The following is a 21,890-nucleotide window of genomic DNA, read 5'->3' as shown; positions in this document are numbered from 1 at the left end:
GCTGTAAATTATGACTGTGTACACTAGTGTGTGTTTAAGATCAAAGGTCTCTTATCATCAATGGCCAGATTAAGGAAAAAGATTTCATCAGAAAGGCATTATCAACTGGTCACCAGGTGAAGTAACGCCTTATCTAATGAGTGACAAGAAGTTTGGCACAATTAGGCCTACAACAGAGACGGTCAACTTTAAAGTGGTGCAAAAAAATTTTTCACATAAGCTTCAACAGGTCTGTTGACTTTATTTTTTGTGTGTGAGGTACATGGCATAAAATAGGCATTTAAATCAAAGCACACCAGACATTTGATTTAGAAAGCCAGTATATTTTAAATACAGTCCGCTTCATGTGTTGCAGTGCAGCGCAGCACTGATACAGTTAATGTGGAATAGACCAACACCCAAGGTAAACAGCAATACAGGTAAAACAGGATACCGACACAGAGTCAAACAGCACAGTTTATTGGACATGGTGCGATTCTTTTTATTTAGACCCACTGTTGCCTAATCAGCTGCAAATATGAGCTTTACACTGCCACATCAGCATTAAGATAGATGGTCAGATAAGGGAGTGTGGGGTATAAAAGGAGCGGCGGACTTTGAGGAAGACACTCCCTGCTGCAGACTTGTCCAGTTCAACCCTCACAGCCACCATGACTTTCAACGGCACCTGGAAAATTGACCGCAATGACAACTATGAGAAATTCATGGAACAAATGGGTGAGTGATGTCAAACTACTTATAATCTGCTTAAGTTTGTTTAAGATGTTTCTTAAATAGCTGGTACCTTTTTGATGCATTTGATGATACTAGTAAGAGTGTGTTTCATAACTGTCTCTGCCATGTGCAAAAAGATGACGGTAAATATTATAAAGTGCTGATAAGGAACTTGATGAGATACTGATAAGGTGTGAAAGTGTAGTTATTAAATTTTATGATGACTGCTGTTTCTAAGTCAGAATGTCAAATGAGCAACAAAGTGGGGATAAAGATTTAATTTGTTAGGTCAAATCTGTAATAGTTTGTAAATGGTGCAATAATCAAATCAGTAAATTAATATCATAAAACCTGATTTAAAAAAGAGACCTAAGTTCTCAAATGCAGACTCTTGGTGGCACAATGACCTCCTGTACATTTGGCTGGTTTGGGATTTGACTTTTGTACCTACTTACCTTTGACAAAATGCACAAAACAAGCAACAACCTTTGTGATGCATGCGCATGAAAAGTGATTAAATCCTGCCAAACTTCCTGGGATTGTTCAGAGCCCAGTGAACATGTTCAAGTTGTCTGTTGATAGGAATTAACATGGTGAAGAGGAAGCTCGCCGCTCACGACAGCCTCAAGATAATCATCGAGCAGACTGGAGACAAGTTTCACGTCAAGGAGAGCAGTAATTTCCGCACCCTGGAAATAGACTTAACCCTGGGGGTCGAATTTGAGTACAGCCTTGCAGATGGGACGGAACTAAAAGTAAGTGTCACCTATTGGAGGACCTTTATCCATCATTACACCGCTGAACTATTATCCAATCATTTTTCAATACTTGTTGTTTCACACGCAAACAAAAATGTCCATACAAAAACAGTGTTTGACTTTTACTACGCTAACCTTTGTACGGAGTGTCACAAACAATCACCACAGCATTTCCGTAAAGCTTTTTCTACCTAGCACTTACTCTACGTCCTGACTTATACTGTATTCTTGTTTCACCCTTTAGGGCTCATGGGTCATGGAGGGAGACATGATGAAGGGGGTTTTCATCAGAAAGGACAATGGAAAGCAGCTGACAACAACCAGAATCATCCAGGGAGATGAACTTGTACAGGTAAAATGAGTTTATGTAATTGTGGCTCCAAAAATCCCACTTTTATCTTTTATCCATAAACATGTTTTTATTTGATATTCCCGCTGTCGCTCTTTCTGTGTCTGAGTCACAAGATACTGCAATGTGCTTTTCGTCAAAATTTCTGTATCTTATACTGATAGAGAGTTCTTAATATGTTATGGATAAGGACGCTAATGATACAGTAGAAATATGACATGATACCTGTCATCTCCATCCATATCATCTTTCTTCAACAGAGCTACAGCTACGAAGGTGTGGAGGCAAAGAGGATTTTCAAGAGGGGTTAGACCACAGATGTTTGACTACAAGATTACATACAGTATTGTGTTGAGTTATCAACTACTAACAACTTAACCAATGACAACTGCACTACTTGTGATGCCATATATTTGAATTGTACTGGATTTTGATACTTGCAGTAATAAAGCCATAATGTCCTGTGTCCTGGTTTTGTTGAAATCATCACTTTCAGTGAGAATGTGAACTTAAAGAAGACACATTAAAACAACTCATTTTAGAGTGATACAATAATTTAAACTTTATTCAACAATGAATAAAAATAAATATATATTATCTACAAAAATATAAAGTGTAGACAGATTTTACATGTTTCTTTAAATTGGTCTATACTTACGCTAGTCATGAAGTCAACCACTTAAGCACCGACAACTCAGTTCAGCAGTAATATCAGGCCGAATCCTAACCACACACAGAGGTATGATGACAATAGGACTCACGTCAGGCTCTATCAGATAAAATCAGTGACACAAAGTGGAAAGTTCTCTTTTGTTGATGCAGTAGAGTGTAATCAGGTTCTGACCCCATAGCACAAGATAAAAGATATGGACTGTGATATTATGTAACACAGGACATAAAGATCCCAAATGGGCGTCTTGAGTACATAAAGCCTTCAGGAGAAGGCTATGGAGTAGTTAGCTTTCTTTTCCAAGTGCACAAATGCATATACGTATATACACACAACAACCCAAGATAAGCACTGGGAAAAAAAAAATCTTGTCATAAATCAAGGCTCCTTAAAACTTAGAAGCACCCAGCTTTGCCACCCGGGAGGTGGGATGGATGCACTTGCCACTTAAAAGCACTGACTGTCACACACACACACACACACACACACACACACACACACACACACACACACACACACACACACACACACACACACACACACGCACATACACAAACACAATACAATGGTGCACACAGAGGATTGTCAGCAGATATGTCACTATCAGCATTGCATATTCAAAAGTTTTGCATGACATCCTCTATCCCTTTCATTCATCACCATCATTTCATGTGTGGTTTCACTCACACACACAAACACTTCATACTGAAAATGTCAAGGCACTTTTGATACAACTGAAGACAGACAGTTCAGAATGTAAAATAAAATGTCATATAGTTTTTTCTTACAGATACAATGATTGCAGGAAAAGTACTGTAGATAAATCATGGAACCAACAAACCACAGAAACACCTGCAGGTGAGACATTAAAATAACCTGGTTAATATACTTGACTCAGCTACATCCAATCCAGTAATTTAGTCTTTATGATTTTTTTTATCTAGTTAGTACATTTTATGCCTTAAAATAACATAAAAAAAACAAACATTAAAATTACTACGGCACAATCAATTTGTTTCAAAGGCGGGAGAACATGCCTCCTTTTTCTTAAATTTTAACCGTGTCATTAAATAAACCATGAAAATGCAAATAGAAGCTTTGATTAAATGTTTCAGTGTGATTACACCCTCTTTCTCTCTCACACACACACACATACACTCTCATCTCTAATGTCATACAACTCAAACACAACACACACAAACAGCAATTGTAGTGACTCATTATGTGCAGTGACAATAGTTGAGCAAAACCTTGAGGGGAAAAAACAAGCAAAGCAAGTGGAAACACACAGTGTTGACAATGGCAGGATGTTTAGGAAAACACTTGGCAAATCAGTGGCAATAAAAGAAAATTGATATTAATATTTGAAAAATGAGTAACACATATTTCTTTGTGTTCTCAGGAATGTCTAATGTACAGAATACAAAGTCTTAAAAGTCTGCCGATAAAGTAATGTTAAAGTAACTTATAGTGAATGCGTCTTATGTCTTGGACAGTCATATTCTAGTGTAAAGTTTGCGTCATATATTTATATTTACAATGGATGCATAAATAAAAAGTACGTGTTCTGTCATGAGCAAGATAACAGAACATCATCCAAGTGTTAAAAAAAAGTTTCCAAATCAAATTTAGATACAAAATGCTATTTCATTAATGTATTTTATTACAATTAAGTCAAATCCAATAGAATTTATGTCTTTTGGACCCACAGTCCAGTATTTTCATGCTCATGCTTATGCTGTACACACAGCTAGTAAGACTTTGTAAAGGCCACATGCAGGTTTCAGAACATTTATCTTATTAACAACAATACATGTGTGTTGTGTTGAATGATCAATAATAATAATAATATCAGAGAGGCATATTAAGTATATTGGCATCTTTATGAAAATACCTGCAAATACAGACCTGTTTTAATCTTTCTACTTGAAGAGGAAGACTGGAAAAATACAATTTGACATCACTGTGAATTACAAAAAAGGATTACAAGAACCAGCACAATCGAAGGTAGAATACACAGGTTTACATAATCATATACAGTGACCTGCTGAATAACCTTAGGGCTGCCCCATGCTACACAACATCATAGTCTACAAATGATAGGCTTTGTAACTGACAGAAACTGAACACAGTTGTTTCTCTCTCCAAGACCTCTACATTTTTATGAATGACATGACATAAGCCTATAATTTTCCAGCAAAATGAACAAAACACTGAATTTTGTATTGTTCTCGACAAATTTTTACAGCCAATGGGAGGCTGGCAGTTACGGGGCAGCCTGCAGTCATTCATTAACAGATAAACGTTGTAAAATAACTGTTCAACGATAACAGCTGAAACAAATCAGTAACTGAATGTAAGTGAACATTGCGACATCTGTTTCCCCAAAGAAAGCCCTCAATGTGCATAAAATCAGTAAGCTGCCCAGAAAAAAAAGAACATTTCCAATATCATTAAAATCACTCTCCTTTGGTGTGATTACAGTAAATAAACTACCTTGAACCTGTTGCTGAAGGTTTTATTTTGTTGTATAGAATGACATCATAGTCTGATAAAGTGTCTTCAAGATACCTTTGATAACCATGTTATCATGGTGTGATTTGTTATCACACTTCACTCTGTCATCTTGGTATACATACTGCACAAACCATAGTACAATCAATCTTATGGTGACTCACCAATATCTCCTATGCCTTACTTTACATGTCTTTATATATCTTCAACTCTGCAGCACTTTTGAGGACTACTGTACAAATAAAAAAATAAACATTTTTAACTTGACATAAGGTGATTCAAAGACTCAAAAAAACCCTTTGTGCAAACTGAAAACAGTCCAGATTCTGGTAAACTAAATCTTTTTGCAGCAATGCTGCAGGTCAATGGAAGACAGCATATATAATAGTTGATCATCTGTCAAACAATACAGCTTTTAGAAATAGATTTTACTTATGCCACAAGCTTGCATAAATACATTCCGCTCAATTTGGAGATGGCGCGGTTCAGAACACGTTTCCTTTCTCTAAACTCTTTGGCATCCAGTTATTACTCCACTGACCATCCTAGTAAACAAAACTTACCAAATAACACTCATAAAAAACCACGATCATCCAGTCCTTTGGCTGACACTGGGTTCCATTTTGCAGTGGGTTTATTGCTATTATGGCCTGTAATGGAAAAAAAGGAGGAAATCTTGTTAAAATAGTTTTTAAAGAGTGTCCCCTTGTGTATCTTTACACAGCAACAGAGAGGCCAATACTGTCATTCTGTCTTTTCCATTATCTTTCAGGAAGAACTGGACAATAAAAATAATACCTCGCATCAGGGTAATGTGATAATGCATGCAATAGAAGGGTAAAGTATTCAAAATTATCTTGGAAATTGTTCGGGGATTCAAAAGATTTAACATAACCAATTCAATTCTTAAAATATTTAAATACTAAAACTTGCAAGTAGAGGGAGGCTCACTTGTTTCAGGTCTGGCTTTTGGCACGTCTTGTGAGTGTGTGTCAGTGGAAAGTGTGTGGCTGGTATCTCTGCGCTCTGTTGCGACCACTGTCCGTGGCACTGTGGCAGAGAGGACAAGAGGCCTCTGGTTGTGGTACTTGAGACGGTATGTTTCTGTCATACAGTTATCCACATTGAAGTATGTTGTTAGAGAAACCTCTTGAGCTGGCACCGCCTGCTCCACTCTGCATCCAGTTAGTCGTTCCTCACTTTCGCATGACGACGGGGTACTTCTCTCCGGGTCGGAGCCCGATTTGGAGCTTGCATCTGAGAAGGTTCGGAGGCCTGACATGTCAGGCTTTCTGTGAGGACTGATGTAGGATGAAGACGAAAGGCGAGGAGTTGATGGAAACGATTCTTGAAGCATCCTCGGACGAAACGCGGCGTGGCTCGTTTCACCTTGGTGAGGAGAGATCCGCTGGGTGGGTCGGGGGTGAGGTGACCCAGTGGTGCCAATCTGACGCTGATTGTTCATTGGAAGAGGTTCTGCAGTTACACTGCTGGGCGGGTGGTATGGCAGGGTTATATGAGGACACTGGGAATCAGAGGGGACGGCCTCGCTGTTGCTGGAGCGGTAAGTGCTCTCTCTTTCCTCGGGCTCTGAGAGAGCAAGATCATCAGAGCTGTTCCATTCTGAGCTGCTGGTTTTTGTGATGTGCCTCAGGGCTGTACAGTTTGTCAGCTCCTGCTGATCACTCTGCTTGTTATCGGCACCAGCAGAGTCCCTCTCTGAAGACACTGCTTTCCTGGAGGTGCTACAACTGTACTTTGATTTCCGTCTACAAAAAAGAGAGACAGTTGTTTATACCAGAGAATAATGGAAGTCATTTGTCATGTAGAATGGGAATACTTGGAAACAATGTGCTGTAGATGTGATAGATGCTTAATTGCAGTAGTTTCAATAAACTTTACATAATTTATTGGAGATACTACCTTGAACTTGGACTGCACTTTAGATGTGAATGCGAAACTTGGTCATGGTTCTTTCCCTGAGGTTTGGATTGATGTTTGCCTATAAGATATTGAATAAGATTGATAAAACACAGTGAAAGAAATATGAGCCTTTGATATAATTGTAGACAGGTTTGCTCTAGTTTGGCAAGTGTGTACATACTGTAAAAAGTATCTAGGGTGGAATTATGCAGAAAAAGGATATTTACACAAAACTACTATTCTGGCCTATGGCAAAATTGATAAAAGGTTAAAAATATTTTATATCGAATAATAAAAATCACAGATAATATTAACAAATGGGAACAAACAAAAGACACATGTCCTGAAAAGAATCTCAAGAAGAGGAGTTGAGCTGACTTTAATCTCCTCAGATTGTGAGATTTAATTCAGAATCCCGAGAAAAAAAATGCAGAATTCATCTGAATCGCAGATTTCAGACTTCTCATAATTCAGATTTATTTTTCTCTGAATTCATTCTGAGAATAATATCCAAGTTTAAATGTTTTCCACTTTGCTCTAATCTTCTTCACTAATTATGAGTTGGGCATCTGCAGACACACGCATCCATGCACACATACACAGACAGGCAAATACTTAATTATAGAGAGAAACTAAGCAAAGACAAAGGGGCTGACACGTCTGACTAAGATGTCTTCTCAGGACACAAGGTGGCGGCAGTGTGTTAATCTCGCTAGACTTCCTCACAGCTGGATAAACCAGTGTGCGCGCTCTGTGCACCAGCGCAGCGACAGGCAGTGTGGTGCTGAATTCCTTCCCTTTAAAAATAGATGTGTTATTTTTTTCCTTTGCTGTTGCCCTGGAGAGGCCCATGCAAGGATAAAAGCTGCCGGTTGGAAACACTGGCTCTAGATGCACATAGCCTCGATAAAGTATCAAGTGTAGCAGACTCAGAGTAGTGCGTGAAACAGAAAGATATTTATGACAATGCCAGCAGCCATGTCCAGCTGTGCTATTGAATGAGCTTTGTGGGATTATTATCAGATTAATGTCTCTGTAGGGCTGACTGGGTGAAGAGGTTAAACAAGTCAGAACAAGCTCAGAAATCAACTCAGACATTAATCAGTCTTCAATTACTCTCACATTATCAGTAGAGGATGTGGATCACAATTCATCTTTGTTTGTTTGAGAAACAGGTAAAACTCTCTTGTGCCAGGCATCTACTTGCATGGGGCACAAATGTAATGATCTTTCTTACACTTAATTATATAGGACATGAGAGTCAGGCATTAATATACTCAAGGCAATTGCATGTAACCCAGTTTTTTTTTTTTTTTTTTTATCTTTTAAGAATAGAGGTTTGCAGAGTAGATGTGAGAAGTCATGTAAACAGTGACATGTTCTTTTATGCTCTAAAAACAACTAAAACATGAATATTTCTAGCGAATTGGAAGTGGTTACTTAACTCATTACAGTTAATGTCAGCTGGGATTTTTACTTTGGAAAATCTTATGTGGCTCTGTAAATGTTAAAACTTACCATTGTATGAGGGTGAAGACATTATATTTGATTTTGCATCACCTCCCTTTTGATGCAGCTGGCTGGAAATAAAAGATTAAAGTTATTCTCTAATGTTTTCAAGCTGGTTTGTCAGTTAATACAGTCAATTGTAAAGGTCATCACCACAGCCACAAAAACATAACTAAGACCCAGAAACCAATGAAAAGAGAATGTTTTCTAAAAACACAGTTTGCTCAGGCTAATGGGAATTTAACATATTTCATATCTTTTGCTGCATTGTTGTTTTTTAAAGGCAATGCCTAAACCATAGGCTGAAAAACATTAAGTCTAATAATTTCAAACAAAACAGATTATGATTTGTTCATCACTGTGTGTCACACAAGGCATGCATTTATGAATATATAACCTAGTACCTCTACAGTCACTTAAAAGATACATGCAGACAAGTAAATTACCAAGTAACTACCTAAAACCTAACTAATTACTTAGGAACAGCACCATCAGCTTATTAATATCTCAGTGTTTTATTGACCGTTTACTTATTAGTTAATTTGGAAAGTCATCTTAATTTCCATTACATTTCAAGAATGAGCTTCAAACAGTATTTCACAGTTTATTTTTCACTTCTACCTAAAACACAATTTAGGTAGACAGTTATTGTTGACAGTTCTACAGATCAAATGTCTGCTTCATTAGTGGATTTTCAGTCATCTTCCTGATATATTAATATTATACTAGTTATTTGACAGGTGATCCCATGGAAACATGCAATGATTTTATAGTTTATATAGTAGTACAAATAGAGGTAAAGCATGTGATAAATCATTTGGTAATATAATCTCCCCATGTGAAAAAAAGACAAAACAGAAGTTGGACAGTTGCAGGTACAGTTTCTTAAAATAAGTAGTCAGTGATTGTCAGTATCCAGTACTCCACACCTTCATTTGTCTTTCAACAAAAGTCCTAAACAATTGCACAGTTGTGTCTTACCTTTGCGACTGTGCCTCTGGTGTTGATCTCTGGTCTTTAACAACAACGCCATCAACCCCAGGTGAGTCAGGATTGGTGGAGCCACTGCTGAGCCTGTCGCTGCTCTCGTAGCCAGACTCTGTCCTCTGAATGGTCCAGGTGTCACTACGCAGTAGTGCCTTGGGGCCACCCTTAAGCCGGTTGCCCCTCTGTTGGTTGGCCCTGCTCTCTGACTCTACAGAGCTGTGACTCTCAGTCTCATGCCTCTGCTCATCCTCGTAAATTGTCATTAAACACTTCTGCTTCCGATCGTCTCTGGTTCGCACATACTCCCTCTCGCGGTCTCGGCTTGGTTCGGTGTGTAGCCTTTCCTGTGGTGGCTTACCGCGCCGTGGGCTGTCGTGTTGCTGTTGACGCCGCTGCTCCAGTTCATTCAGCACAGTGTCCACATTTAACACCTCCCGAACGGGTCTCCAGGTGGACTTCGATTTACTGCGGCTTCCTCCACTTCCACCCTTTTCCCATTGCTCCTGACAGCTATCCTGATCATAGCGACTTGGGGAAGTGTTGTTCTTCTGGCAGTACCCACCACACAGTGTGGACTGTCCACGTGGCTCCTGAGATCCTCTGCTCGAATGGTTTGATGACTTCTCGGTGCGTTGATAGCTTTTAGACTTTTGGTCCACAGGGGGCCTCAGTCCATTCTCAGGAGGAGGTGATGATCTTGCATGTGCCATTTCTACACAACACAGATCATTTGTAGAATTATTGTTCATTGTGTATCTTTTTTAGGTCAGTTTTCTGCCTCTGTTTATCAATGTTCCCCCCCTACACCCATGAATCTGACACGATGCCTTACCTTTGTGTTGTGATGGGTCAGTTCTCCGATGCCCTCTGTCCTTTTTTGATGTTTCACCTGGCCTCTGCAAATTCTCCATGAAAGGCTCCTGGAATTTGTTAGGGCTGCCAAGGGGATGTTTTGCTGAGGAGAGAAGAATAGATAAAATGACAGATGAGTGGTTGTGCTTCACTGCAGAAAACTGAACTCCATGTTAATCTGTGAACAATTACATCCAGGTACTTATCATATGAGAAGCTCCTGAATGTAATTGTTCAAATCATTGACCTGACGAAGAGCCAGTCGCTCGAAACGTTGTCTTTTTTTAATATGTAGCCCTTGAATAAATCTATTTCGGGAGAAGACAGTGTTGCGAGTTCTCTTTTATGCCTTGTTTGACTTTCTCGGATTCAGCACCTACTGCATTTTGGATGTGTGTGAGCTTTTTCCTTTTTTAATCTGTGAAATATTACCAGGTTCTCAAAAAGGTCTGCTAATACGAGTGAACAATATCAGTAAATTCTTGTTAGTATATCACCTTAAAATTATTTGATCTACTTGCATATGACATTGGTGAAATCAGTAACATTTTTGGAATGAGGTTTGTCAGAGCTGTTTGCAATGCAGGCATCTAGCTTGAAAAGACTACAGGATATTTGCTACTCTCTGACCAAGGCTCATCAGTCAGGTCATTACTGACTCTCCCTTTGTCACTCATCACAAATTCCAGCTATAATAGATGTTTCTTCACCTATAAGCACATGCCAGGGCATCATGCATGTTGAAATACACTACTGCTTACACACTTGCCAACACTGATGTGTCTCTTTGCCTCTGCAGCAAGCAGGTCACTGTGAGAAACAGCTGCAGTGAAGTGCAAACATCTGCCTTCAAATCAGCACATTTACCTAACAGCTGCCACTGTCTTTCAGTTTTATATTTCAACTCCTCCTTGCTGCATCTTATTTAGATCACTGTCTGCAGCAGCATTTTGTTCTTTATTTAAACTATCAGTACTGCTCTTAAAGATAAAGCTTCATATTTTTGTTCCACTCTACAGTGAAAGATAATGACAGTATAATAAAAAAGGAAACAGGTAAAGGACATGCTCTCTGAAACACAAGGTATAAACACTGCATCACTGTGAGTGCATGTGCATGACTGCATGCCACAACAGCAGTGAGTAACAGCAGTGAGTAAGCTTTAGTATTATGGATTTTCAGATTTATTCGTGTAGCCTAATACTGACATAAGTACAAGAATCCTACTGAAAAAGGATAGTAGATTCACACAACTGCCAGATAATTAATTATTACACACTTCATCATGTTAGTTTGAAGTTATACAGAGACTCTCAAGCTTAGTAATGCATGTGCAGTAATGCTGCAGAAGAGTTGCTTTGGTTAGCTGCAGTTGTAAGAGTGGATTAGATTAAGTGGAAGAAATGAAAAGGTAAAATGTACAGTAAACCTTGATCAAATAAATTAAAACAAACAAATAAGATTTGCATTTGCATGTTTGCAATCTGAGCCACGCTTGACTCTGAAACCTAAAAAAAATTATCATTTACTTACGCTTATTTCCATAAAAACAAGAATCACGTCCCATGCCAGTGACAGTGTTTGGCCACCACACTAAAACAGAAACTGGCAAGACTCCATTGCCAAGAAAATCCAGATAAAAACCAGATAAATTAACAGAAGCAAACATGGGAAACGTCTAGGGGAGGAGTGACAACTGTGAAGCAGCAGCATGAGTGCGCTTGGCCACAGGAGCAGGGATTAGGGAGGGAGGCGTGGGTGGTAATCTGCGTGCAACAGAGGCATCATCCTCATGTCAAGTTCAAGCCAGCACACAGGGCAGGACAGTCTTTCTGCCCACGGTTTAACAACACTCTCAATCCCAATGCAAACCATAACTGTAATTTGCGGGTTAGGGTTAGTGACATCGTTGTTGTCATAGGCACTGTCATTGTTGATATTTAATTTCACTTAATGATACTTTCAGAAAAATTGTTCAGATGCTGCAATAGATATGATTTTTTGGAAATACATTATTAGACAAATAAATACTGTAATCCCTATCTTGCCCTAATTGATCATCATTACTATTATGTTGCTGTCTGCTGTAATCTAAATAATGTACTGTATGTAAAATACACCAGGGTCAAACATCATACAACAAACTTTGGAGACAAAAATTCAAATGTTTCAGATCAGCTCCAAAATTGAATGGGATCTTCCTTTGCCTAAATCATCACCAAGATCAGTGCAAATCAAAACGGTAATTCTCCTGCCAAATAAAGAGACACGAGTGAAAACGTAACCTCCTTGGTGGAGCAGGTAGAGCACATGGGTGTGTGCACATGTAAAGTCAACTTCGCGTAAGTAATTTCATTGGTTAAATATTGTGAAGAATGACTTCAATAATAAAGTTACCTTCATGTGTGTGGCTCACACACTTCCTATGTGAAAATGTGGCACACATACTGTATATAGACTACACACTTTTTTATACTGTGATGTGAATGTGTGAATGTGTGTTTTATAAACTGTGCTGATACTATTCAATAATTCAATATTTATTCCAAGAAGGTTGAAGACCTTGTCTGTTTGTACCTTACACAAAGGTTTAATTAAAAGAGGATGCTGCTTCCAAAATAAACAAACCATACGTTTTTAATTGCAGGCCAGTAGCCATGGGATAAACAAGTTAATCCTGTCTGACACATCCACATGGGAAAAATAACTTCTGAGATTTTTTTGTGGCTACGCATTTTATGATGGATTTTGTCTGTCTTGGCTCAGCTCAAATTCCAAATTCACTCATTATCCATCAAATCTAGAAAAACAAGCAGTTGTTGTCATACATAGCTTTTAACCAACAGAAATTTCAATTTAACAATTTATTTCAACTGATTACAACTGATCTGACAACTGATTATGGTCAGAATGGGATAATTTACGACAAGTTTTGTGTTTAATAAGCAGAAATGAAACTAGAAATAATGAACTGGATTTGACCATTCTCACTTTTCAAAGGAAAGAAGAGTCTTTTGAAGACTAATGCTGCTGTGGTGATGTTTAATACACCTTGCTAGTTGAAGATGGTGCAGAAAGAGTTATAACAGGCTTCTGGATACATTTATATCACTAAATGTTTGAATATTCAAAGTTTGTTGCACAAAGAGCATCTACTGTGTCTTTACACGTTTTTTAATAGCAAAGGTACTGTGATAGTTGTATATCTAAACAAAGATGCACTGTTAAGATAACAAAGGAGGTGTTCTTACTTATTACGTCTCCATTAACTTGGGCTTTGTAACGGGGACACATTGTAGTTTGTCTTGGTGCATCGTCATTGGAGACTGGACTTCCCTCAGGATTAGTGTAAAATAAGAGAAGTGGCTGGAAATGCCCCCTGATGCATTTAGAGGCAACATCTTTCCATTTAGATCCAATCTGCGGTAGAAAGAACGTGATATAAGAGCATGTAACCGACAGTAACAGGTAGTAGACTTTGGGGATAAAGCAGATTAATAGTAGAGCTCCTAACCTCCTTTACAGTAGCATCATCAAAAAACATCCATTTTGAAGATTTGGTGTGATAGGCAAAAGCTGAGTAGTGTTTACTCGAAAAACAGATCATCCCCACCAGATGTAGCTCACTCCGTTTGGCATTTTCATCAGTGACACGGTTGAAAAGCTGCAAGAGAGCAAATTGAAGTTTGATGTCTGCAAAATCCTATGAGAATAGCATTTGTGTGCGTTTTTTGATATCCCTAACAATCCCCAATCGTTTCTTCTATTACAAACAAAGGAATAAAAACTGAGAAATGAGAGTCATTATGGAGGATGTGCAAATTGCTCTATACAGATAAACAACAATGATAAAGATGATGCTCTTACTCCACACAGGTTCAAACGTGGCCCAAGTGACCGAATTACTTCATCCGTGAGATCAGACTGCTCAGCATCCCAAACAAATCCTATAGTCACAATCTCTGGACAGTTCATTAGCACGCGGCGGATCTTGATACTCTGGCCACAGTCGCTCTGTAAATTATGCAGAAAAACACATGACAAGCCATAATAATATCATCATGCATTAATAAAAAAAAAAAGAAAAAGAAAAATTAATGCCCTGTTTTTTTAACAAATAACAAAAAACAATTACATTTTGCATTTTAATAATATTCCTTTAAAGGACAATTCCGGGCAAATTCAACCTGGGGCCATAGTTTCCTAATATTTTAGGTCAAGAAGGATTCTGAAGATTTTCGTTTTAATTGCTCCTGTTATGCAGTAATTCTGTCTGTCCCCGCATCGCCATAGCAGCGTATAATGGGAGCAGATCGATTTTACGCTGTTTAGGCTGTTTACATCCCTTAAAACCGCTTTTTTTTTTCACAGATAGCGTCAGATGGCTATTCAAACATACACCGAGGGATTTGTTTAGTTCAAGCAAGCAGACATGTTTGTAAACGGAGCTGTTATACAAAGTCTCACAAAGTTTCGTGCAAACTCGTGAAGTCTCGCGTTGGAGTCAAGTTGACGTCGGCTAACTATGTTTACAGGTCGTCTGAAGCTCTCCTGTTTGTTTTTATCAACAAAGGAATATCAACCAGCCACAATGTCTTAGTAGTAAGAGTAGTAAGTCTGGATATTGTTTATTCTGCCTGTAAACATACTGAGCGCGTCAACCTGACTCTCGCGCAAGACTTTGTATAACAACTCTGTTTACAAACATGTTGGCTTTCCTGAAATAAACATGTTTGTGGGAAAAAAGTGGTTTTGTGGGATATAAATAGCTTAAAAAGTACAAGATCGGTCTGCTCCCATTCATTGCTGCCGTGGCGATGCGGGGACAGACAGAATTACTGCAGAACAGGAGCAATTAAAAAGAAAATCTTCAGAATCCTTCTTTTAGACCTAAAATATAAGGAAACTATAATAGCCCCAGGTTGAATTTGCCTGGGATCGTCCTTTAGTTAAGAAGTACTTCAATATCAAGGAAACATTTCAGTGTGTGACACAGAGGAGGTAGATTGCTGTATTTAGCCTTCATATAGCACATGTAACAAAGATAAAGGAGCATTTTAGGTTTCATTTGAAACCTGAGTTTATGAGCCAACAAGATACAAATATAATGTAAATATTAACAAAGGTTATTTGTATAGCACATTTCCAACCAGTGGTGCAGTGAATTGAAGAAATGAAGATCAGGTTTAGTCCTCCAGTTTGTGGCTCAGTCTCACTGTCACAACCAGACAAAACTGAAATTAAACTCATGTGACTCATCACTTCAAAATGCCACAATCAGGACTATTGCAAAATTGGAAAAGAGCCAGTATTATCTGCACATCAGTATCGTTAAGTCAGTGCTGCAGTCTGACGTTTCTGGGGGAATAATGGGTTTATTGGAACAGAGCACTCAGCTTCACCACAGTGATGCACACTGAAGAGGAAGACAGTGGCAGCAAATACAGATGAGAGAGAAAAACAGTGGATAAGCCCTTACTGCTATTTATATCCTAACACTAGTCTGGCACTGTCTCCTTCCGGCCGCTTCAAGTGCAGTGTCACAGCAGAAAGCACAGAGTGTACTCTGCATAGTTGCAAGAATCATTTTGCGTTAATTTCACACTAACATGCTAACTGTTCAGCTAAATTATCCATTAATTGCTGCCTGTATCGAATCATCATTTAACGATTGAATTCAGACAGATGTTTTGACAAAACAGTCAGAACAGGGTAAAGCACCGAGTCACCACTTTGAAAAGATTTGTTGAGTCATTCAAGAAAGACATCACATTAAAATGAACAATAGCAATTAATCACATACCGGGCAGCTTCGGAGGTCACCTGTGTTGTTTGCAGCCTGCAGCAATTCTCCAAACATGTCGGACCTGAGCCGCTCGTTCTTCCCCAACATACGATCAACCTGTTGGCTGTGCGTGCAATGCATCAACACAGAGACTGGTCATAAACAGTAGAAAAACTCAATGGATATTTTCAATCACTACAATCTCTGTGCAGTATATTTTTTTCATGCAGTAACAAACTTGTCATCATTTAAAAATTGTTTTAATCTTGGATGTTCACTTCCTACCCACTTCATCCAGTACACCTATACACCAACCTACCAAATGCACTCATGCAATGTCAGACAGAGAGGGTTCAATTAAACCATAGTTTAAGAATTACTTTTCCCATTGTACAGAAAGTGAGCTGAGCAGCCATCGTGCACTTGTTGCACAAAAAACAAACCTGAGCCTCATATTTGATCTTCAACTGTGAAAATATAAAATGAAACACTTGTCTGACAAATTCAGCCTTTTGGAAAATTTTCAGGACAGACGCAGACATGATTACCAGCCCTCTGTGTTAAGTAATATGATGATTTAACTAAATCTAATGGTGGACGTTACAGAACAGGTTGTGACATTACACGACAGTGACATGTGTTTTCATTTGTTTTCAGTGAAAACACTGCAGTCAAATGTCAGTCAAATAATTTGACGGCAGTGTTTTGTAGTAACCTTGTTTAATGTGTTTGTCATTTATTCAGTACTCACCATAAAGCAGTGGTTGAGACATAATGTACAAATTCTGTGAACGGATGTGGGTCTGAAGATGCACCACAACAGCGACACACAAACTGCAAAAGGAAAATAAAGATCACTGAATAGATTTTGCTTTTTTTTTTTTTTTTTTTTAGTAAATGGCACAATTACGGCTCTGAAAATCTTAGTTACCTGCTCATAAAGCATCATTGCAAACTTCTGATGGGTGATGCATGATTTGGATGAACAAGCATCAGTTGCAGTGTCTGAAACTATGTGTAAATGAATTCGCTCCAGGATGTTCTCCTAATGGATTAGAAGTAACAGGTGATACAGTATTGCATACATGCACGTGCATCTGTTAGATATGCAACAGTTACAAGAACAAACATTGAAGTGTTACATCAGTCTGAATCTTAAAATTTGAAACATAAGACACCAATACCCTAACAGGGATTAGAATACACATATAGTAGAAAAAGCTTAAAGCTTAATGAGAGCCTTTTAGCTTCAGTGTCAGCACCATAACACAACTCAGTATACAGAAGTACGGTGGAGAAGACTTTTAAGTGAAACATACAAAGCACTCAGCAGCATCATCCATGAGGCCAAGTTGAAATCGTTGCTCATCCTTAAAAGTTTCAGCGAGGGCGTTACGCAGGCTGTCGGAGGGGAGCACGCGCTCTCTGCTCTGCTGAAACTGGCTGAATATGCTCTGAAAGAAAAAATAAAATAGTGGTTGGTACCGTTGGTAAGTTCATGACTGCAAACTATCCCTGAAGACTACTGTTATTAGAAAAAAAAACACAGCTTTAGCTTTAACTGAAAAGCTGACAAACCTTCAAAGCACAGAAAATGCAGGCGTCACCGAGACAAAAGTGACCTGAGAGTTGCCTCAAACTTCTCCTGAAAATGTCCAGCTGCCAAAGCACCTGCAAAGAATTATAAACAGCACTTGAAGTCCTGATATTTTAGTTTCATTTTTGATATTAAATGACCTTATGTACTGTAATAAGAGAATCTGCTCGTGCTGCCTCACCAACTGAAAATCAACACTGGATTCTGCAGCTTTTTACGGCTTTTAATCATTTTCAGCCCATATTTTTTCCATGTGACTAAGTCGAAGCATCTCCTAAACTGAAAGATGTTTGTTGTTTGCAGTAGTTTTTAAGCTTCAAGAGTTAATGTTGTGGCATGCTGTATGTATATGCTGGCCTTCAGTGCAATGTTTAAAACTAAGTTTGCGAGTGTTGAAATGTTAGAAGAATAATTTGTAGTTCGCAGTTTTGTAATTGCAGTGACAGTGAACTTCAATGGTCTAGTGGTAGAGTTGTAGTGAAGGAATTGAAGCTTTTTCTCAGTAGGATGATTTGTTGGAAAATGGTTCTCACCTGAACAGCACTGTTTAGAAAGCAGCTATTCTGCCCCGGCTCATTCAGCAGACCTTTGGTGAGCGCCAGAGACAGCATGCTCCCAGGCTGATAGGATTTCTTCAGGCCTCCTGCAGGTTTTTTGAACATCTTCACCCATGCCATGGAGTTAGAGCCTACAACTGATGAAAAAATCATCAGTTTTTGGCATTATGTGGCTGCATGTAACTGAAATCCAAGACAAAAGTCCCCATGGAAACAATAATGTATCATATTGTCTCGTATCGCATCGTATTGTTTGGTATGTTTGGTATTTAAAATAGACAACTGGGATTTTCTCTACAACACTGTTCCCCAAAGAGTTTTGATTTGAAAAACATTTCAACATCATTTTATTGAACACAAAAGTTTGCCTTTTTGCATCGCCAGGTGTTTGTGAACTAAGGAGGCCAATTGATGTAATTTTTTTTTATTAAGTATTTTTGGGGCTTTTATGCCTTTAACTGATAGGACAGCTGTAGAGAGACAGGAAATAATGAGACAAACAAAGTAGGAATGACATGCAGCAAAGAGCCACCATGCGCTGCGCCTGTTCTACCCACTGAGCTAAACAACGTCTCCAATTGATGTAATTTTGATACTGGACTTTTTTCCTATTCTTGCCTGATGTATGATTTCAGCTACTCAACAGTTTGATATACTGGTGGTTCAAATGGGATTATTACTGCATGACACCCTGGTAGTTGAATAAGGAAGATAAAAAGTCATATCATCTTGGACACAGTTTTCATTGGTCATTATCTCCAAATGACGTAATGCATGAGATGACAGATAAATCATGTCATCTACCTTCTCCAGAGTTTGGAGGAGACTTGCTGCAGCTGGACATGCTGGGAGGTGGGAGCTGGTGCGTTGGTCTGGCCATGGGCTCCATCCATTTCATCCCCACGCACCTCCAGAGCGGTTAGTGGAAAGCATTGTCTGGATCAGCCACAGGGCAGTCTCAGCCATGTGCTGCTGGACATCGAATGGCAACGGATGGATTAAATCTGGGGAGAGGAGGACGGGGAGAGGCATAAGGTAAAAAAAAAAATAGACTGATGAATTCAAACACATTTGCTAAATATAACTGATAAAAGCTAAGTTTACATTGGAAGTTAACACCGTAAATGCTGTATCACTGCTGAGAATTAGATAAGAGCTTTTAGTTCAGCAGCCTTCACAACCCTCCAGTCTGCAGTGACCACAAAGGGTGATGCAAGAACATAACAACGTACTGTACAACCTACAGAGAAAAGACAAACTCCCTGTTTAACTTAAAAGCCTTTAAAAAAAAAAAAATTCAGTTACTTTTAGCTGTGTTTATTTGAACATTTCTGTAAAAGTACAAAAGTAGAATTACACTAATAATGCAAGTAACATTACAATAAATCCTAATATTACACATATCAAATATAATAGTCATTATTAAAACCCCAAATGCTGTAGTATAATAAATTGTACAGTTTGGCATTGTCCTGTAACACTGTTTCCTTATGGGGATATGATAATATACCATCATAATAAAAACATTAACACAACATTTAATCCACATGTAAACAAGAGCAAGAAGCCCCTCTGCTTCTCATCTGATGCTCCTCTACTTTGTTTACATTTGTAATGTTGACACATAGGTGGAAAAAAGTCAGTATTTTCAATAACGATCAGCTGACAGACACTCCAGTATCATTTTTTGGATGGGATGAAGAACTTTCACATCCAGATGCTTTATTGTTAAAGGCTTAGCCCATTTGTAAATGTGTCCATTCAAACATTACAGATTGCATGCCTTTGATTTCACCCCTTATTTTCACAACACAAGTGCATATTTGAAAAAATATATATATATTTGAAATTCATATTTGAAGGCTACAACGGCTTTATGTGCCCACATGTTTCTGCAGCAACCTCTGAGACCATGTGATGCCTGTACAGGCCTGTGCGGTCCCATCTTTGCACCATCGAGTTCATGGCGAGGGCATAAATCCATTTTCTTTTCATTTTTTTCTTCTTCTTATTTTTTTAACTGAATCTTTTGGACCATCCTTTGTTTTCAGCCTAAATAAAAAACCACAGGCTCCGTCAAGCGCGTCTCCACAGCAGGAGGCATGGTGCCAGCGGCTCCACCAGCCTCACGGTCAGCTGTACACGGGAACGGCGCCCCGGTCAGCCAGCTACAGTAGCAATACATATGCCGCAACTTGCATTCATGCGTTGGGTAAACAAGTGGTGAGCAGACTCACCGTGAAGGGAAGCGGAGATCTGACTGGTCGCCTCCAATGAAGGCGCAGGGCGGTCTGTGTTGTCAACGCGCAAATCCCACGACTTTCTGGCCAAATCCTGCAAAAATCAGAATCGGGCTAGAAATGATTGCAGATCTGTCCAGACGCCTGTAACGCACTATCTGTCATAGTGCAGCATTCACCGAACAACCCTCCGACGCTCACAGCTCGACTCTGTGTCTGCTGCCACACACACACGCACATCCGTACACACACACACATCCACACACATACAACCCGGTCCGGACAGTGGGTTTTCGGTGAAACTGCGTCCCGATCTGGTAGGAGCGGGGCTGGTGATGGCCTGTGCCAGAATGTCCGACGCGGATTAGTGATGTTTTGAGACTTGAGAGGTCAAACTCCGCCCCTAGTGTAGCCTCGAGTGCACTGCTGCTGTATTGCAGTCTTCAATCCCTGCATGGCAAACTGTGCTGGCGGAAGGTCAGACTTCCAACTTGTCATGATGATGATGAGAGAAGACATCACATGACTGCACTGGTTTCATAATCACGCAGCACTGTGGGGACTAAACCCTGCCTGTGTTTTATAAATGTCAAATACAACAGAGCTCAGTTTCCTGTTTCTGTGCGGAGTCCAAGAGAAATACCAAATGTTTAAATTATGATGGTGTCTTTATACCAGCCACAGAGAGGCTGTATGTAATTCTGTCTCATCAGCCGTGATGTGGATGCACATGAACACATTATATTAAGCTGATAACATGAGAAATATTCCAAATCTACCATTTATTTCTATCCGTGACGCTGACGCTGCAGTGAACAGGACAAAAAAGCGGGGCAGATGGAGGCCTGGCAGGGGAAAGCCTGCAGAGCGGAGCAGCTTTTAAGAGTAGACAGGACGACTAAAAGAGGCTGATGGTGCATGCAAGCCAGCGTCAGCAAAAATCACACTCAGTAATTGGTGTGTGTGTGTGTGTGTGTGTGTGTGTGTGTGTGTGTGTGTGTGTGTGTGTGTGTGTGTGTCTGTCTCTCTCCCAGTTTTTTTTATAGCAGATCTGCTGAGATGTTTTCATTACACAGTGAACACATAAAATCCTTCAAGTCGAAAAGATCAAAAGAAGCAAAAGAAAAGAGAAGAAACAAAATGTCAGATTTGTTTGACAAATCCAGGATTTAATGAGTGATGTGGTGATGCAGTGATTTAAACCATCGGCATGTCTCATGTCAAGTCTTCATCAGCTGCTTCCATTCTCACCTCTTGTAAATCCAGCGTGCACTTACAGTAGTCCATTATTTACACCACTGTATGTGTTGCAATGATATTAAACAGGCATCTGCAATCATTTCAACGATGCACTAAAATAGAGGTAAAACCATTAGTTGATGAATCAATCAGTTGATTGAAAGAGATATAAGCTCTATTCTGATACCCAAATAAA

The 21,890-nt window shown here is 39.2% G+C and overlaps 2 protein-coding genes across 2 annotated transcripts; one reads left to right on the top strand and one right to left on the bottom strand.

Annotated features, from left to right (window-relative positions):
* The first annotated feature begins 595 nt into the window (after positions 1 to 595).
* On the top strand, positions 596 to 2,287 carry fabp2 (fatty acid binding protein 2, intestinal). Its single transcript, XM_083983682.1, has 4 exons — positions 596 to 717; positions 1,297 to 1,469; positions 1,717 to 1,824; positions 2,082 to 2,287. Exons 1-4 carry the CDS (start codon positions 651 to 653, stop codon positions 2,130 to 2,132), a joined length of 399 nt encoding a protein of 132 aa, XP_083839808.1. The 5' UTR covers positions 596 to 650; the 3' UTR covers positions 2,133 to 2,287.
* Positions 2,288 to 4,319: 2,032 nt separating this feature from the next.
* On the bottom strand, positions 4,320 to 20,789 carry usp53b (ubiquitin specific peptidase 53b). The gene is made up of 17 exons (XM_083989179.1): positions 20,453 to 20,789; positions 19,020 to 19,219; positions 18,192 to 18,346; positions 17,640 to 17,732; positions 17,381 to 17,515; positions 16,993 to 17,106; positions 16,813 to 16,895; positions 16,080 to 16,185; positions 14,144 to 14,290; positions 13,791 to 13,940; positions 13,528 to 13,696; positions 10,257 to 10,379; positions 9,419 to 10,136; positions 8,447 to 8,508; positions 6,929 to 7,007; positions 5,957 to 6,774; positions 4,320 to 5,655 (listed from the first exon to the last, which is right to left on the bottom strand). The coding sequence occupies exons 2-17, from the start codon at positions 19,111 to 19,113 to the stop codon at positions 5,579 to 5,581; spliced, it is 3,123 nt and encodes a 1,040-aa protein (XP_083845305.1). The 5' UTR covers positions 19,114 to 19,219; positions 20,453 to 20,789; the 3' UTR covers positions 4,320 to 5,578.
* Between the last annotated feature and the right edge of the window lie 1,101 nt (positions 20,790 to 21,890).

The sequence above is a fragment of the Trachurus trachurus genome, assembly GCF_905171665.1.
Source record: "Trachurus trachurus genome assembly, chromosome: 1".
Lineage (NCBI taxonomy): Eukaryota > Metazoa > Chordata > Actinopteri > Carangiformes > Carangidae > Trachurus > Trachurus trachurus.
This window is presented reverse-complemented; position numbering and strand designations above follow the sequence as displayed.

Coding starts and splice junctions, on each gene's coding strand:
- usp53b (XM_083989179.1), bottom strand. CDS start 19,113: ATGAAATGGATGGAGCCCATGGCCAGACCAACGCACCAGCTCCCACCT. Junction 17,733..18,191: donor TTCTAAACAGTGCTGTTCAG/GTGAGAACCATT, acceptor AATTCTTTGCAG/GTGCTTTGGCAGCTGGACAT. Junction 10,137..10,256: donor TGACCCATCACAACACAAAG/GTAAGGCATCGT, acceptor TGTGTTGTGTAG/AAATGGCACATGCAAGATCA.
- fabp2 (XM_083983682.1), top strand. CDS start 651: ATGACTTTCAACGGCACCTGGAAAATTGACCGCAATGACAACTATGAG. Junction 1,470..1,716: donor CAGATGGGACGGAACTAAAA/GTAAGTGTCACC, acceptor TTCACCCTTTAG/GGCTCATGGGTCATGGAGGG. Junction 1,825..2,081: donor AGGGAGATGAACTTGTACAG/GTAAAATGAGTT, acceptor TTTCTTCAACAG/AGCTACAGCTACGAAGGTGT.